The 18,134-nt window shown below is 37.6% G+C and overlaps 2 protein-coding genes across 15 annotated transcripts in view; one reads left to right on the forward strand and one right to left on the reverse strand.

The window, feature by feature from the left end:
* The window catches only part of cbx7b (chromobox homolog 7b), a 29,214-nt gene that overhangs the window by 666 nt on the left and 10,414 nt on the right, over window positions 1-18,134 (forward strand). Inside the window, exons 2-7 of one of the 5 annotated variants that reach the window (XR_015504045.1) lie at window positions 1,314-1,357; window positions 1,822-1,887; window positions 1,980-2,046; window positions 2,119-2,407; window positions 5,071-5,579; window positions 5,660-5,988. Coding sequence is in view for 3 of the 5 variants with exons in the window: in XM_087276216.1 (XP_087132342.1) it covers window positions 1,314-1,357; window positions 1,822-1,887; window positions 1,980-2,046; window positions 2,119-2,407; window positions 5,071-5,261 (657 nt within the window). In the remaining 2 variants the exon portion in view is untranslated. Of the gene's footprint in view, window positions 1-1,313; window positions 1,358-1,821; window positions 1,888-1,979; window positions 2,047-2,118; window positions 2,408-5,070; window positions 5,989-18,134 lie in introns of those variants that run through there. The other 4 variants (XR_015504046.1, XM_087276216.1, XM_087276215.1 and 1 more) reach the window with 4 other exon arrangements.
* Window positions 9,682-18,134, reverse strand: part of ep300a (EP300 lysine acetyltransferase a) — a 38,933-nt gene continuing 30,480 nt past the window's right edge. For all 10 annotated transcript variants that reach the window (XM_087276094.1, XM_087276096.1, XM_087276093.1 and 7 more), the window contains exons 23-31: window positions 17,971-18,038; window positions 17,718-17,868; window positions 17,450-17,596; window positions 17,249-17,362; window positions 17,000-17,165; window positions 16,735-16,902; window positions 16,491-16,652; window positions 14,895-15,176; window positions 9,682-14,586 (exon numbers count right to left, since the gene is read on the reverse strand). In XM_087276094.1, coding sequence (XP_087132220.1) covers window positions 11,680-14,586; window positions 14,895-15,176; window positions 16,491-16,652; window positions 16,735-16,902; window positions 17,000-17,165; window positions 17,249-17,362; window positions 17,450-17,596; window positions 17,718-17,868; window positions 17,971-18,038 — 4,165 coding nt within the window. In that variant the 3' untranslated portion in view covers window positions 9,682-11,679. The remainder of the gene's footprint in view (window positions 14,587-14,894; window positions 15,177-16,490; window positions 16,653-16,734; window positions 16,903-16,999; window positions 17,166-17,248; window positions 17,363-17,449; window positions 17,597-17,717; window positions 17,869-17,970; window positions 18,039-18,134) is intronic.

Genomic DNA, 18,134 nt, shown 5'->3' on the forward strand with positions numbered 1-18,134 from the left:
CGTCCTTTCCTAATTCTTCATGACGCAAACCTATTACGTCATCCGCACACGTGAAAAAGACAAAAACAAAAGGCGCAGAATTGTGCAATCGAAAGGAGAATGTGTGGTTCTTATAAAATTCAGTTTATTGATAATTGCTGTATATATTTATTGTCTTTAGTTTTAAAGTCACGTCAAGAATTTATTAAAGTGGAACTGAGGTTTATTTGATCTTACAGTTTTTTGGTACAAGCAGCTCTTAATTACTTGTAAACAATATTAAAACCGGCTTTAAATGACAGTAATTATATTAAATTAACGTTATTTCAGAACTACATCAAAAAAGCAGCTGTCTTGCCCCGTCTTCTTAGAGGGATAGTTCACCCAAGATTCAATATCATATAATTTACTCAACCATAGTTTCAAACCTTAATCCATTTTTTTCTGTCGAACACAAAATTATGTAGTTTAAAGAAAGCTGGAAATTATTGACTGTTTGTTTGTCATTGAGTATTTGTTTTTCCTACTGAGGGTCAGTGGTTACTTTCTTCAAAATATCTTCTTTTGTGTTCAACGGAAGAAGAAAAAGCTGAAAGGTTTGGAACCACTTGAGGGTGAATAAATAACAAATACATTTGCATTTTTGGATAAACTATCCAGTCAGTGATGCACACTAGGGCTGCTCAATATATCGTTTCAGTATTGATATGACAGTGTGATCATTCGCCATAGAAACACCATGAGTAAAGGCAATGCTGAGTCTGGATTATAATTGATTATTTTGCAAGTGTATATTTGAGGCCTGTAAGGTTTTTAAAAGCATTCAGGCATAAGAAATTGCATCGTTTGTAATTTTAACAAACTGATAACAATTCATTTTATTGAATTGTTTATCAAATAAAGCATGCCAGTATTATTTTACATTTGATTATTTAGTTACTGTATAGCTGAATACAGTCCGACTGCTTGGACAGTACAACAATAGACCACTGTTTATATAATTGATATCTTTTTTTTTTTTACTGACTTTAGCTTTGCTTGTAGATCGTCTCTTTTATGCATATGCATATGCACTCCCCTACATCCCAATCAGTCTAAAATTCAACATTTATTCCAAATAATAATTCAACAAATCTGGTGAAATTGTATTCATATTGCATTATATATCGCAATATAAAAATGATCGCAATGTTAGATTTTTCCAATATCGTGCAGCTTTAATGCAAACCTATTATTACATCATTCACACACATGCAAGACACCTTTCATACAGTAAATACTTTTTTGTTAACTGAGTTACATTTCACAATCTTTTTTTAATTCAAATTTTTAAGGGTCACGTGGAGTATTTATTGAAGTGGAAGGGGTGGCCTCCAAAGTAAGTATTTTTATTTGTATTATCTTTTTATTTTTTTAAGAAGAAGACTAAATACTGGATAATATGTATCTTTTGATTTCTTGGTAGTTTTACATGTGTCTGTCTAGCAGCTGTGGTCAAGTTAATACATATGTCTATGTTTTTAAAAGGACAGTTCACCCAAAAATGAAAAACTGTGCACTATTTAGAAAATCATCAAGTGGTTCTGAATATTGAGGAAGTTCTTTTATGTGTTGAACAGGATTGAAGATATTTTGAAGAAAGCTGAACACCTGTATGTAACCACTGACTTCCATAAAAAATACCATGGAAATCAACGGTTACAGGTTTTCCAGATTTCTTCAAAGTATCGTCTTTTGTGTTCAGCAGAAGAAAAAAGTCAAATAAGTAAAGTGGGAGTAATATAATGACCAAATTTTCCTTTTTGGGTGAACTACCCCTTTAATGTTTTTGATACTTTTAAGATACAGCACATGGGAGCCAGAGGAGCACATCCTCGACCCTCGACTGCTTTTGGCGTATGAGGAAAAGTAATTGAAACCTCTTTATTCATTATTTTAGCCACTAACTTGTGAACTCATTAAACAACAGCATTTTTCTCATGGTTTTGAACCGCACACAGAGAACAGAAAGAGAGATCAGTGGTGTGGCGAAAGAGAGGCCGAAAACCTAAAAGACTCCATGAGCAGGTAATATCTCAACATCTACACGCTGATTGTTTTCGTGCTAAACTGGTATTATAATCTGTTCTTTTTTTATAGAGGAGCATTTACACGATGGACCTCCGCAGCACACACAGACACACAGACCAGTCTTCAGCTCATCTGCCACTCTCGCTGGACCCCAGGTTTCAGTCCACTGAGGCTTGTATATTTCGACAGCTCAATCACCACAAGAAAAAGAAGAGAGCACCCAGAGAGACGTCTGAGGAAGAGTGGGACAGAAGGGAAGAAGAGGACGATGATGAAGATGATGAAGGGGTCATGGAGGAGGGTGAAGAAGAGGAAACGAGACTAGGAGGAACTAAAACTGGCAGCAGCACTTTAAACAGTAAGTGTGTTAGTTGAGCTGAGGCCAGACGAAGTGAGCGCATTGACCTAAATAGATATCAAGACTGTACTGCTGCACCTTTTTAATGTTTTTTTTTTATTTTGTTGTTGTTTTGAAGGGCACCAGTGGCGCTCTGCTGTACAGTTGATGAAGGCAAAATAATATTACTGGTTTTAAATACTACAACACTAGTAATAAAACTGAAAAAAAAAATCCTAGGGATTCGTTGAGTAAAAACTTGAAAGTTTAAAAGATCAGCATGAATTTGAAATAGATATATTTTGAAATATTATATCTATAGTGTAAGCTTTGTTGGTAACACCCTATAATAACTACACACTATGAATCATTTATTGAGCATTGGCAAATAGTGCATTCATTATGTGTTAAGCATTAACTCTACATTAATAAACGTTAGTAAGCAGTTTTTAAATGCATCTACAAATGCTCTATTCTTGATTTAAAAGCACACATATAAGGTGCTTAATGATTGTATTTTCATACTTTGTTAATTGTTATTTTTTCATTGCTAAAGTAAGTATTACAAACCAGTTATTTGAGAGAAGCTGCTGATTTTTAAAGATCATTCAGAATGAGTTAGTAAATGCTTAATAAACTATTCAAATTAACATTTATATACCTTATTATTCAGGCATATACCAATAGTTAATTTGTATGCTAATAAATGCTTTGTTAACACAACTTCATCCAGTTTTGACCTCATTTAAAGTGAGGACTTTTCATGCTTTATAAATCACTTATAAATGACAATTAAAGCTTTTTAATCCTAGCTAAATAACACTGAAATGTTGTTTCATAATATATTGTAAAATTATTATATTGTTGTTGTTTACTCCAATTTGATGTTATATTTTGATACTCCTGTTATTCGGCAATGTTTAAACTTTATAGTAATTTTATTTTTTTTTATAGGATTGCAAAAATGTTTTGTTCCTTTGATACTGAGCCTTTAGTTGTCATTTATAAGTGATTTATAAAGCATGAATGGTCCTCACTTTAGAATAGGCCACAAAACTGGATGAAGTTGTGTTAATAAAGCATCTATTAACATACAAATGAACTATTAGTATATGCCTGACTAATAAGATATATAAATGTTGATTTGAATAGTTTATTAAGCATTTACTAACTCCTTCTGAATGATCTTAAAAACCCCAACTACTTTTAAATACAAACGATTTGTAAATAATGTGATACTTCATATAGTCATGAAATATCGATCAGTTACAAAGCATAAGAGTAAAATGATTAAGCACATTTTAAATATGCTTATAAGTCAAGAATAGTCAAGAGTATTTGTATCTGTAGTTATAAACTGCTTACTAATATAACAAGTTAATGTGTTACAAACAATGAATTCACTATTTGCTAATGCGTAATAAATGATCTGTAGTGTGTAGTTATTATAAAATGCTACTGCTTTGTTTGTTGTTCATTTAAATAAAAGTATCCGTATCTTTCAAATGATGTTAAAAATGAATCATTGCTATGACAGAAGTAAATATTAAATAGAAAATACAGTAACACTTTACATTAACAGTACTGGAATAATGATGTGTTAATATGTAAACTAAACATGACTTTATTATGAACTAATGATGAGTTAATGCATGCACTAATCATGAACTAACTTTAACTACAAGTAATTAAGGTAGCCGTTATTCACACATCAACTCGTGTGAATCATGTTGTAGTTAAAGTTAGTTCATGATTAGCACGCACATGAACTCATCATTAGTTCATAATAAAGTCATGTTTAGTACATATTAATACATCATTATTTATGTACTGTTATTGTAAAGTGTTACCAACAATACTATAGTTCTGTTTATTTTTTACTGTTGAATTAATTATATCCAGGATTACTTTTTTGCTTTGATAGCAGAGGCTACAAGGCTTTCAGTGCCTTGTAGCCACAAAATACACACTGTGTTGTACATTATATGTGCACATACAGTATAGGTACAGAGGTACAGGTTTTGCTTGGGGTTAGCCGGTTGTAATTAGGCATAATGTATAGTTATTCCTATAGTAACTACTGTATGTAACATCTACATACCTCACCAAAAAAACACTACAAAAATGCTTTTCTTACTTAGATTTTTTGTCTTGTTTCTAGTCCAAATATCTCAAAGTTCTTAAATCAAGAAGCATTTTCTAGACAAGCAAAACATATTGTCTTGTTTTAAGAAAAAAATATGGGATAAGCAAAATAATCTTGTTTTTCGATTTGTGATTGAGATTATTTTGCTTAGCCCTTTGGCAGATTATTTAGCTTGATTTAAGGAAAAACTCACCTCATTTTAGCATATTATTTCTTAAAACAAGACAATATGTTCTGCTTTTTCTAGAAAATGCTTCTTGATTTAAAAACTTTTAGATATTTGGACTAGAAACAAGACAAAAAAATCTAAACTAAACTAAGAAAAGCATTTTTTGCAGTGTTATCTCATTCTCTGAATTATGCTAAGCATAAAGGGGCCCCTGCTAGACCCAGGGAAAAGCTGAATGGATTTAAAAATATAAAGTTGTAAAATTGTTATTTCCAAAATAAGTGGACTGTTCCTTTAAGATAGTGTTGCTCTTGATTATTCATGATGATGATGATGGTGTAAATATGTATAAAATCTACTGTGTCATAGAGCACGTCAGGAGAGAGGACTGGAGTCCGACCACTGAATCAGAGGCAATGAGTTTACCTGAAGACTGGAGTCCAGTGATGGGCCCGGAGGAAGTGATGGTGACGGACATCACCATCAACTCACTGACTGTGACTTTCAGAGAGGCTTTGGTTGCGAGAGGCTTCTTCAGCAGCTGGGAGATGGAGATCTGAACGCACAGAGACTTGAGGATGCGGAGAGCAAGATAACAAGACTTTTGGTACATCCTATTTTTTGTATTGTTAATTATGTCGCTCGCACAACTGCCATGTTCAGTGTTCCAGACTACATTTATTTGCACTATTAGTACTAATCAATGTAAACCTTCCTAAACAGGATTGTGATTGAAGTCAGTCACAGTAACAGTATTATTTCATATCGTTTCATGGGATTTTCTTGAAACAAGCAGTATTCTGATATTGGTTTTTACTGCATTTTGTTAGTTTACCAAGATCATATATTTACTCTGTCCATATATATAGACATTGCATGTTATGTATGTATGTATGTATGTATGTAAATATATATATATATATATATATATATATATATATATATACATTACGTACAGACATACATACATACACACACAATGTCATTTCCAGAATATAAGTCTCAAATGAGTATAAAGCTGCCTTATATTATAAAGAACTATTAGCAAATGCACTTCCTTGACAGAAATTAGACTCTAAAATCTTTATTTAAAAGGAAAATTCCTGATGAGAAAGGTTTGATTTCCAAGTTTGACGAGCTATAAACTTTAATTCCCCTAATTCTACATCAAATCCTCTGTGTTACCTGGACGTTACGACTGAATTTACTATTGTGACCTATTTCTGCCAGATTGACCTATTATCCATAGGTTATCATTAAAATAAAATAAAAACAAACTCAACATTTGCTTCGACTGATGTTTGGAAAACCATTTAACTAAAGAAAATGGAAAAAGGTGCAGTGGGTAGCGCTGTCGCCTTACAGCAAGAAGGGACCCCAGCTTAGTGAAGGGACTAAGCCGAAGAAGCAAACAAATGAATGAATGAATGAAATTGAAAAAAAAAAGTCCCCATGAAATCACAACTAACCATATGATTTTGTTAGCTCAGATTGCTAGGTGAACAAGTCATCTCATCTGTGCATGTCATTAAGAAAAATAAACAGTTTGCCTTTGTAATCTTCATGGGCGACACGGTGACGCAGTACGTAGCACATATGCTGGATAAGTTGGTGGTTCATTCCGCTGTGGAGACCCCAGATTAATTAAGGGACTAAGCCGGAAAATGAGGACTGAAGAAAATGAATGAATAAATGTAATCTTCAATTGAAATATTAAAAAAGGCCATTCCTGTTTTTATTTCAGTTAAATTGTCAGATTATGTACGTTTTAGGAATTGGGTGTGGTTAACGCATTTAACCACGCCCCTTCAACTTTTAAAACTGAAATAGGGATGAGGAGGTGTCTGTTATGTTGTAATAACTCTCCCCAAACTATTTTCCCCATCTTTCTGAATGAAATGATTATAGCCAATCATCCAGTACATCCAATAAGCTTGCAGTAGAAAAAAGCTACGCCTATTTGGTCATTTGATATTCTGTTTTTCAAGGAACTGCATCACAATATGAAAAAAAAAACTGTTGCAGCTTCATGTGAACTTTGAAGTGCAAGTTAATAGGTTATGGTTGTTATGCTCAAGCTAGTTATCAAAGGATTTTTTATTGACTTGCACAGATGAATGCACACCACAAAACTAGTAATGTTTGCTAACAAAGTAAATGTGGTCAGTTTTGATGTTGTGTACCTTAACAGTATTCACAAGAAACATCAACGTCATTTCTCACAGTATGTTCAATAGTGCAGCCATCAGATTTGAATCGGGATATGAATTGTGAACAGGTGAGAATCATTTCCATTACACTTAAGATTCCACATATCCTTCACTAGGAATACTTTCTTCAATTTCGCAAAAGCAACAATATTACACAATGGTTTTACCTAATATCCGTTAATAAATGTCATCATTTCCCAATTGATTTTCATGAACCTTTAGAAAAGGTTGCAAAAAGTTTTTTTGCAAATCTGTGAGGAAATCAGGTTGATGTGTTGCCTGTGTTTTTATATGTATTGACTCAATAGTACAGATTTTTAAACTAAATTTTTTATGTCATGTTAGCTAATAGCTTTATCTTATTAGTTTAGCATAATCATCTGCTTAAATACATTTCACATACAGATATTCATAGTTAGACACTGTCAGCTAGCTTGCTCTCGAGAGTTTACAGACCGGCTTTTACTGTTCCAATATGGCGGAGGGCTTTGTAAAGCTGCCACTACTGAAGCATAGACATATACAGTACCTACGCTCATACAGTATCAGTCCAAACGCAATTCATTTATGTGATGTTAACTGCCTTATTAAAGTCACTTTGAAGTATAAGCTGATGCACATATCATAACATAAACATGCTTTGTAGTCTGAAAATATGGGTTTTACTAAACCTGTTACACAGTTGAGTACTACCATTTTTAGATTTATTCACTCGGTCTGGGGGGAGCACTTTTACGTTAGCTTACCATGAATCATTCGGACAAATAAGACCATTAGCATCGCGCTCAAAAGTGACCAAAGAGTTTTGATAAGTTTCCTATTTAAAGCTACACTCTTCTGTAAAGTGTATGATGGAAAATGAAAAGTTGTTATTTTCTAGGTCAATATCTACACTGAGCGTCCACTTCATTAGATGCACTCCGTGATGTGAATCACCTGTTCCACTACATCCCAAAAGTGCTCTATTGGATTGAGGTCTGGAGACTGTGGAGGTCATTTGAGTACAATGAAATCACTGTCTTGTGAAAGAAAGCAGTCTGAGATAATTCACTCTTTTCACACTGACATGGCGTGTTATCCTGCTGGAAGTAGCCATTAGAAAATGGGTACACTGTGGTCATAAAGGGATAAACATGGTCAGCAGCAATACTTTAAGTTGGCTGTGGCATTGACACGATACTCAATTGGTATTAATGGGCCCAAAGTGTGCCAAGAAAATATCCCCCACACCATTACACCACCACCAGCAGCCTGAACTGTTGATACAAGGCAGAATAGATCAATGCTTTCATGGTATAGATGCCAAATTCTGACCCTACCATCCAAAAGTCACGGCAGAAATCGAGACTCATCAGACCAGGCCACGTTTTTCCAATTTTCTATTGTCCAGGAGATCTGAAATACTTCTGAAATACTCAGACCAGCCTGTTTGGCACCAACAACCTTGCCATGTTCAAAGTCACTTAAATCACTTTTTTTTTTACCCCATTCTGATACTCGGTTTGATTTGCAGCAGATCGTCTTGACCATGTCTACATGCCTAAATGCATTGGTTTGTTGCCATGTGATTGACTGATTAGAAATTTGCATTAACAATAGGACAGGTGTGCCTAAAAAGTGGCCAGTGAGTGTAAATTTAATCTAATAGCTATTGACATCATGCTAAGTAACAGCACTGCATAATATCATTGCACCTGCTTAAGCCATGCATGTGCTATAGTTCTTGGACTATAATTCCTAACCCGAACCCTTTTTTCGACCTACAAAATAGTAACCTTTAATTTGTCAAGTTTTAGTACACAATGTAACCTCAGAAGAGCTACTGGTCTAATCCAACTCAATGATTTATGTTAAGCTAAGTGAAAGTTCTCATGGCCAGACCTGGAGATCTTCTGAATGATTCAAAAATGGTAAATCTCATCTTTAACTCTAGGTGACTTGTAAAATGAGCTTATTTCCCCCTAAAAAAGTGGCGTTCCTTCAAACTAAACATTTTAACACAATCTTAACCTTCAGTTAAAATTGCACACCTAATCTGCAGTAAACATATTATTAATGGCCCACTGAAATACATTTCAACACTTAGTGTGCCGACTTTAGGATTAGGAAAATATTGTGGTGTGAATAAAGTCTGCACTTTTTGTCATTGCACAACATTATTCTACTTTTAGCCTAATTATGTGTATGAAATAAAATTGCGTTTAATTTTCCCCAACACTATCGCTTGCTGAAATCTCATGCCTCCTCAGCATTTGTGTAACTCTTTCTCCATGTTTCTTAGTCCTGTTGTGGTTATTCTTGTTTGACTTTGCACAGTTGTCTACAATGATAGCTCCGTTGTTTATCTCTGATGTTATTTTAGTTGAAGATGATAACTGAGACCTGAAGACAACATTTTTATATAAATATATATAAATATATATATATATATATATATATATATATATATATATATATATATATATATATATATATATATATAGGTGAATGTATTTTTAACCTCTAGGAAGCTCTGGAGGCTCAACTGTTTGGTATCTGACTTCATTTGACCTTGTATAAATTTGATAGACAATGTCTGTGCCAAATGTCTGTGGTTGCATTTGCTATTAGAAATATTTGCACTTTAAAAAGGAAAATTTGTTATTATAATGACATAAATAAAGCTTCGGTGTAAAGATATCATGCATTAAAGAATGTTTTTTTAAGATTGTACAAAACAGGGGGGGGGGGGGGGGGTCCATTTCAATAATTACACCACAACACAATCCAATTATTTTTGTATGGTACAAACATTTTAATGTACAATTAAATAATTGGCAAAAAATCTGACCACCATAATAACCTTATAAAAGAACAGCCAAACAAACAAACAAACAAACAGTAAAACTACTGAAATCAGAGCAACAGGGTTTTTTTTTTTTTGTGGTTTTGTTTTTGCTCCTCTCAGCAAGCACCAAAGTGTTAGCAAGAGAAAAGTGGTCAAAACTAGGAACCATAAAACTGTATGGTTGATTTTTTCCAGTTAGTTTTAGAAACGAAACTTAACAGATCAAAGCAAATTGCCATGGTTTATACAATGAATCATAATCTATATACTTCACTCATAAGACATTTCCTTAAAATGCCATGATGTTTTCAGATTTCCCCAAAGTGGGATGTATGGTATAAGAGTGTCATGTTGCATCATCAATACATCTTTGAAAAAAGTGTAAAATCAAACTTTATTATTCTCAAAAATAAAATTAAATATATCTATATATTTATATATAAAACAAATATTGTTCTCTTCATCTTTATAAAATAAGTCTAAAGCCATATTGCCTCTGTTGTGAAGTCATCCAGCACCTCTTTAACCAAGAAGAAATATTAATAATTATTATATAGGTTACTGTCATATGCCATCAGAAAGACCTTCCACGTTTTCTTTAATCTAAAACTTTTCTTTGCTGTATTTGTGCACACATAAATGACAGTCAGTGTTGGTTTAGTACACACTAATGAAGCACACATACAAAGGCGCATTGGTGCTCGTCTGATTTCCAAGCCATTTATGTATAAAAAGAAAATCTCTCAGGTTAAATCTAAGCTGCCCATTATTCTTCAGCTCGAAGGATCTTACGTCAAGAGGAAACATCTGTCCACTTATCTCCATTCACATATGTGTATTTGTTTAACAAAGACATTTCATTTTCAGAAATTTATTTTCAGGTCAGAATTGTTCTTTATACATTAAGGTGATCAGTAAATCCCAAAGTTCAGAACACTAGAGATGGATGTGAAGAATCAGAGCAACAATTCCTTACTGGAAAGACGTGAAGGAGGAGGCAGAGGGAAGTTCAAGATGATTATTTGCAAAATCCAAAATCCCTCATCTTAGTAGAGATCACTGCGCTGTCCAACACACACACTTATACACACACCTGCAGAATCACCAGGTTCCATTAAGGAGAAGGAGGGCATGGTGAAAACATTCATGGGAAGGGTGGAAAAACTGCAACATGCATAGGAGGACAGATATTTCCCATGCAACAAGCCATCAGAAAATACATACTTTTCCCAAAACTTCACTTGAGCCCCATCAACCCCTCAAACAAATTGTAAAATGAACAGAAGATACAAAAAAAGAATATAAATTCATCCATTTAGTCATTCAATAACAAAAATATACTCTTCAAGAATTGTAGGAGGTTCAAATAGCAGATGCCATAAACTGTTCAAAATAAAAGAACAAGAAAATATCTATTAGCCAACCAAAAGAGCGGAGCAATAAATAACAGTTATTACCAATGCCATCAGAATCATTACATATGCGAGAATAAATCTAAGTCTTCAAACTGATGACATTCTAGACTGTTCTGTGAAAAAAAAAAAAAACAGTCCATTTTGTTTTTGAATTTTGCTTTTTAATTTCATGCCATATTTAAAATCTTAAAAAATATCTATAAAAAAGGCAGACTTCTATGCCCCAAAAATATTTCTGGTCGTATCGCAAGGAGAAAGCAATTTCTCCATCCCTTAACCAAAAACCCTTTCAACACAATTGGCAAAAAATATATTTATATATATCTATATATTAACAACAATAACTTACCATTCATTTAACTTAATTTGTTGACTTGCACATGTAGTATCTCCCATAGGAAGTTCTTTTCAATTACATAAGAAAAATATTAAATAATAATAATAATACTATCGATGACAACCTTTTTAAATCCTAAATCTGCGACCAAAGCCTAACAACCAAGACATTTCTCTGAGCACTGCAACATTACATCAAATCCAACGAGTGATTAATGTTCGAGCCCATATCCTGGTTATTCGTCAGCATGTCATTTGTTCCCTGCCCATGTAAGGCTCCCATCCCGCTTAACTGTGAAAGCATAGCATTCTGGTCTGCTCCAAATGGGCCCTGGTCCATGGCGTTAACCTGTTGCTGCTGCTGGGATGCCTGTGCTTGTTGCTGTGGCGGTGGAGGAGCAGCCATGCCACTGTGGTGTTGAGGAAGGTGACCTGGGTGGGGCGACCCAGTCTGGGGTGAGATGTGATGGGGTGACGGCTGGGGCTGCAAGCGAGGAGATGGACTAGAGTTTGGTGGCTGGGACTGGGGACGAGGTGATGGTTGGGGAGAGCGAACTTGGTTGCCGAGAGAATTGGGCAACTGGCCCTGTAAATGGGGAGACTGGGACATCTGTTGCTGGGACTGCTGTGGACTCATAGGATTGTGTTGAGCAGGAGATCCTCCTCCGAGGTGTGACTGTTGCTGCTGGAGGAGCCGTTGCTGTATAGCTTGCTGAAACATTTGCGGCTGTGAGCCCATATGAGCTGACTGCATCTGCTGCTGCTGCTGCTGGAGGGGACCACCACCTCCAGGTCCTCCATCAGCACCTTGATATCCTCCCATAGCACTCTGCTGCTGTTGCATTTGAAGTTGCTGTTGCTGTAACCTATGTTGCAGAGCTGCTGCAACCTGCTGATGGGACACAGACCCAGAGTAGTTTTGCTGGGTTCCAGGCTGGGCCCCTCCCTGTTGTTGCTGGAGACCACCTGGGTGAGGTTGGCCTGGCTGCTGAGGAGGAATTCCAGACTGGCCTAGATAACCCTGCTGCTGGGGTGGTTGAGGATGCTGGAACTGAGCATGGTTACCCATCTGTTGATGCTGCTGCTGCTGTTGCTGTTGCTGCTGCTGCTGCTGTTGTTGTTGTTGTTGTTGTTGTTGCTGCTGCTGCTGCTGCTGCTGCAAATGCCGTCTCATCATTTCCCTTAACTGGGGAGGGATATTAGAGATGTTCGTGCCTTGACTGGGCATAACACCTTGTTGCTGCTGCTGCTGTAATACTGCCATTTGCTGTTGCTGCTGCAAATTTCCACTCATCATAGGACGCTGTTGAATTTGCTGCTGCTGTTGTTGTTGTTGAAGTGGATTCATTTGCATGGTCGTTCCTTGTGTCATGTGCATACCACCCTGAGCTGCATTGGGATTTACATTCATTTGCTGGCCATCCATGATGCCTGGACCTCCACCAGGTCCACCTGGAACACCTGCACCTCCTGCTCCAGGACCACCTCGACCAAGGTACCTAGGAGCCCGTTGCCTTATAAAGGTTGCCATGAGTAGAGGGTTTGAACGTAGTATACTCAGGACTTGCTGCTGTTGATGGGGAGAGCTGGGTAATCTTAAGAACCTTAAAAGGTCTTGTAAGGCAGCCTGAGAGTGATTTCCAGGACCAGCGCCTGCAGGTGCAGCCCCTCCTTGGCTACTTATCATACCCATTACACCAGAGTTTCCTTGCGGCTGCGATTGACCAACAGCTTGCTGCTGCTGATGTTGTGGTGCAGCCATCCCTTGCAGACCCATTTGGTTCATTACCCCTGGTCTCTGTTGAGGAGGCATGCCAGGACCAGTCCACTGCTGTTGTGGTGACACCTGAAGTTGAGGTGCTCCTTGCTGGCCCTGCTGCAACTGGACTTGGGGAAGCTGAGACCGAGGTCCTGGCTGCTGCTGTTGCATGCCTGCTGTGACCATTCCCTGCTGTTGATCCATTTGAGTTCGAGCCACTGCTACTTGTGCCTGGGAAGGCCCAACCATTGCAGAGCCAGGAAGGTTTATGCCCATCTGGTTTTGAGTTTGCGGACCCTGATGTAAGCCATGGGGAGGCATCATGCCAGGAGCCTGGTTTCTTTGCAGGATCTTTTGCTGAGCCATCTGTCGTTGTGTCTCAGCGACTCGCTGAATTTTCATGGCAATTTCTACAGCTGCAGGTGGGGGGCCAGGTGGCTGATGTTGTGGCATCACAGGCTGCCCTAGGTTTGATTGTTGCTGTTGAGAGAAGCCACCTGGAACCATGCCTGGCTTTCCCATTGACTGAGAAAGTGGAGATGAGCCTGTAGGTCTTTGCACATATGGAGGAAGGTTGTTGGCATTCTGGAGATGCTGAGCTGGTGTTGGCTGTTGCTGCTGCTGTGGTAACATTGACTGCTGTGAGGAGTTAATCATCCCACCACTTCCAGATATTGGCTGGTACTGATGGGCCATCCCTGCCAACTGCTGTTGCTGCTGTGATGGAACATTGCCAACACCAGGTTGAGTTGCTGGAGGCTGACATTGCTGAGTGGGCGTCTGAGGGGTAGGTGGCTGAGTGCTCGGTGTTGGAGTGCTCGGACCAGTATTACAGCCGTTCCCAGGAGATGGCAGACCACAACCACCTCCTGGAAGCTGTTGGCCTGTCCTTTGCATACTGGCCATTCTTCTACGCACCATCTGGGCCTGCTGTAGCCTGTGCTGGAGTTGCTGTTGCCGCAGTTTCTGCTTGATGTTGAGGCAGAACGGCACAGGACATTTGTTCTCTTGGCAGTGTTTTGCATGGTAACAACAAAGCGCAATGAGCTGCTTGCAGATAGGACAACCACCATTGGTCTTGCGTTTGCAGCCTTTGGTATGCTGAACTACACGTTTCATTTTTTGGCAAGATGGAAGTGAGCAGTTGGCATTGCGACACTGGCAGGCATGCACCAGAGACTGGATGCACCGCTGAATGCTGAGACGTCGTGAGTCTCCTGGATTCTGTGTTGTGGAAGCAACCTGACTGTTGCTTTCGTCGTCCAACCCCAAGCCCAGTTTGTCCATCTTGTGCTCATGACCTTTTGTATTGTAGCAAGTGATGCAGAGATCATAGTCCTGTGAAAGAAAAGTTAGAGAAATCACTAAATTATCAAGTTATTATTGTGTACTAGACAATGTGTATCAATTACCATTATTAAACAGATCTGATCATTTCTATACAACTAGAGTGACCAGACTTCCAGATGTCCTAGGTATTAATTTTGACCAATACAGAACAATGCAAAAAAAAACTCAATTTACTAGAGGAAAAGTGGAATATATTCTGGCATATTAGCTTTATATACTAATGAAAACATCATTAATCTTTAAAACTTTCAAACAACAAAAGGTCCTGTAAAGCCCTGCTACTATTTAGTTCTTACCTCGCACACAGTGCAATGGAAGCGAGTTTCAACATGGTGTTTGCACTCATTACAGGTATAGACAAAGCGGTCCTGGCTTTGGTTGTGCAGTTCTACCAGCATGCACATAGTGCTCCACTTGGAACGTCGCAATGAGGAAAACTCCAAGTGCTTGTCTCGTGCAATAGTTAGAAAGGCATCGCGACCATCCATCAAATCACAGGCCATTAAGGGATCCGGGTCAACAATGGGCAGAAGAGCATTAGAATTGGGTGCTGCAAACAGCCGGATAACAAAGAACACCTAGCGAAGATGAAAACAGGTTGGATTTAAAAACAAAATAATAAATTATTCAAAGTAATATGTGATCACTACAAATAAATATGTCTATCACCAAACTTAACAAACACAGACAAGGCTTGACAAGTTGTTTCTTAGGCCTCGTTTACACTAGTGCGTTTTAGTTTTAAAACGGCGTTTTAGAATGAAAACGATCCGCGTCCACACTCGCGTTTTACCCAGCGTTTCTGAACTTCTCTCCGTCCACACCAAAACGCTGAAAACGCACATCACGTGACCACACACACACACACACTTTGGCAATCGCTGGAGCCCATCTACCCAGATGAGAGCTCTGCTAGTCGGACTTCTCATCAAGCATCTCCCGCTGGATCTAATCTAACTATATTTATTAAACGGGATATTTCATTCCTCTTGTTGTCTTTATCTAACGACATATTCCCTGACTTTGGTCATTGGATTCTATTACTTGTTCTCAGGTAACGTGTTTTGGCTGAGCGCAAAGATAAGTTAATGATTAATGTAAGCACGTAGCCTATTCTGTATATTGACTGATCGCTTGCCTTTATTTCCTATAATGTATAAACTTAATGTATGTTATACTTTTATAATGGCCATTATCGATTATTAAAACTGATATTCAGCAAAAGAGAGGGTGTGTTTCGTATTTTCACTGAAATTGAAAGGAGACAGTTGTTATCGGCTCCGTTTTGTTATAAATATGCACACAGTGAAGATGACGCTCATGCAGCACGACGCCTCAACATTTCTGCTGTCTGTTTAGTTGTTAATATTAAAATAAAAATAGGCAGTTCCTTATATCAAGTTTACATTTTATTGTTGAGAAAGTGAAACAACGTAGCCAAGGTGATGTGAATGAAGTTATAAAGTACACTGTTCCCTGTGAAGATTGACGCGTGTCCTCGGTATGTTTTCCATATCAAACTGAGAAGAAGAGATGCAGCCTTGATCAAACTTGCGAAGTCTGAACTTACACGGAGAAGATGCAGGACTGAACTGTGTGTTAGGCTACTTAATATTGAGGAAAAGCCCCAATCAGAGAGGCGAATGTCTGCAGCCCCGCCTCCGTTTTCAGATGTCTCCGTCTTTCCCCATCCACACTGAGACGGAGCAGCAGCGTTTCAGAATGAAAACGGCCTCTCCAGCGTTTTCGAAACGCTCCGTTTTCGGCGCTCGAGAACTCCGGCGTAGTGTGGACGGATGGCGTAACCGTAGCAAAACTTATGCGTTTTCAAACTAAAACGCACTAGTGTAAACGGGGCCTTAGTGAAACATCACAGTACAGAGATCTCATACCTCTTTGTGCTTTTCCATCGTGGCATAGAGCTTCTGTGAAAGGTCATTAGACACATTTGGCATTCCAGGCTTCTTTTTGTTTCCTCGGCTTAAACTGCTCTTGTTCTTGCTCGTCTTCTTGTTGTTCTTTTTCTTGGCATTTTTGCTGTCACCTTTTGTTGTCTAAAGAAACAATGAGAAAGATTCACGGTTGTGTGAAAAATTGAGATAAGATAAAAGATAAGATAAAAGCTTAAAGACTAACCTCAACACTCTCATTGGATGTGCTGTTTTCCTCCCTCTTTCTTTCCTCTTCTTCTTGCTCCAATTCTTTAATGCTTTCTTCAAGAACATTAGGCCAGAAATCACCCTCAAAATAGGGCAGTTCTTTGGCACTAGTGAGACGATCTTCTGTTGCCTGTTTGAAGATGTCCTAAAAAATAATAAAACAAACTAATAAATAAACATTCCTTGATTTCTTATTTCGATGCTAATAAAATGTGTAATAATTTAAAACGTCTAAATTGTACCTTGTAATCATGCACAACACGCTCTGCGACAGCTTTGTCCAGCATCTTCTTATACCACTCTTGCAGTCGCTTGGGCTTGGGTATCTTCTGGTCTGCAGGATGACAATGGAAGATGTAATCATCTCCTTCGCTAGGAGGGCAGGCCCAGATGTGTCCTGTGGTAAACCTAAGAAAGAGCAAATAAACAAAAAAGGCTTAATCAAGAACTTCACAAGTCAATGTGAACTGAGCCTGGTAGTATCATCTTACCCTTGTCTTTTGGCATAATCAAGATATCCTATAAGGATTTCATGGTACACCTCTGTTCTTAAAAAGCGTGGCTGAAAGAAGTGGACACTGTCCAAATAGGATATGTAAACCCGTCTAAAGAGTGGAGAAAGGAACAATCATTTAGCAGGACATAAAAAAGGCTACAGATCAAATACATGTTAGGCAAAACATATGTCTAACCTTTGATTAGGTGGTGGACAGTCTGAGCCATACTCTTGCACATGCATCCCAAAGAAGCAAACATCAACACCATCAATCTCCTCAAACGCAAATAAAGCTTTCGATTTGTATGGGAAAGACTCTGACATTTCTCCACTATCCACAAACCTGTGAAATGGGAAAATAAAATCCAAGTTTATTATAATTAACAAAACATTTTGAAGGAACCACTAAAATGTTTGAATGGATAAATATTAAATTCAAGTGATACTAATCTATCACTTCTCACCTAGACTTCATGCCTGGTTTGACTTCCACCATTTTTTCTGAGACATGAACAACACGAACAGTGACTTCACCAGATTCTGGATGATTTTGTCGCTTCAGATAGGCATTTACCCGCGTTTCCAAAAAATTGCCTAATTTGGTCTGTGGAAGCCCTGAAAGTCCACAAAAAATGTGGTTTAAATAACAAGGTTAACAAACCTAATCAAGATTTAAAATAATTTTTTTTATTGAACTGTAAAAATGGAACTACATACTTTTAGCAGCATATTTATTCTCTTTGCGGGTTTTGTTGGACTTCTTCAGACAACCATCACACACAAAGCTAAACAAGACAAAAAGGAAAATTCTGGAATTATATCAGTGTGTAATGCCTTTTATTTTGTAACTCCTTTCAAAAACCAAAGTTGACAAAAATCCA

The sequence above is a fragment of the Danio rerio genome, chromosome 12 (genome assembly GCF_052040795.2).
Source record: "Danio rerio strain M-AB ecotype USA chromosome 12, GRCz13ab, whole genome shotgun sequence".
Taxonomy (NCBI): domain Eukaryota; kingdom Metazoa; phylum Chordata; class Actinopteri; order Cypriniformes; family Danionidae; genus Danio; species Danio rerio.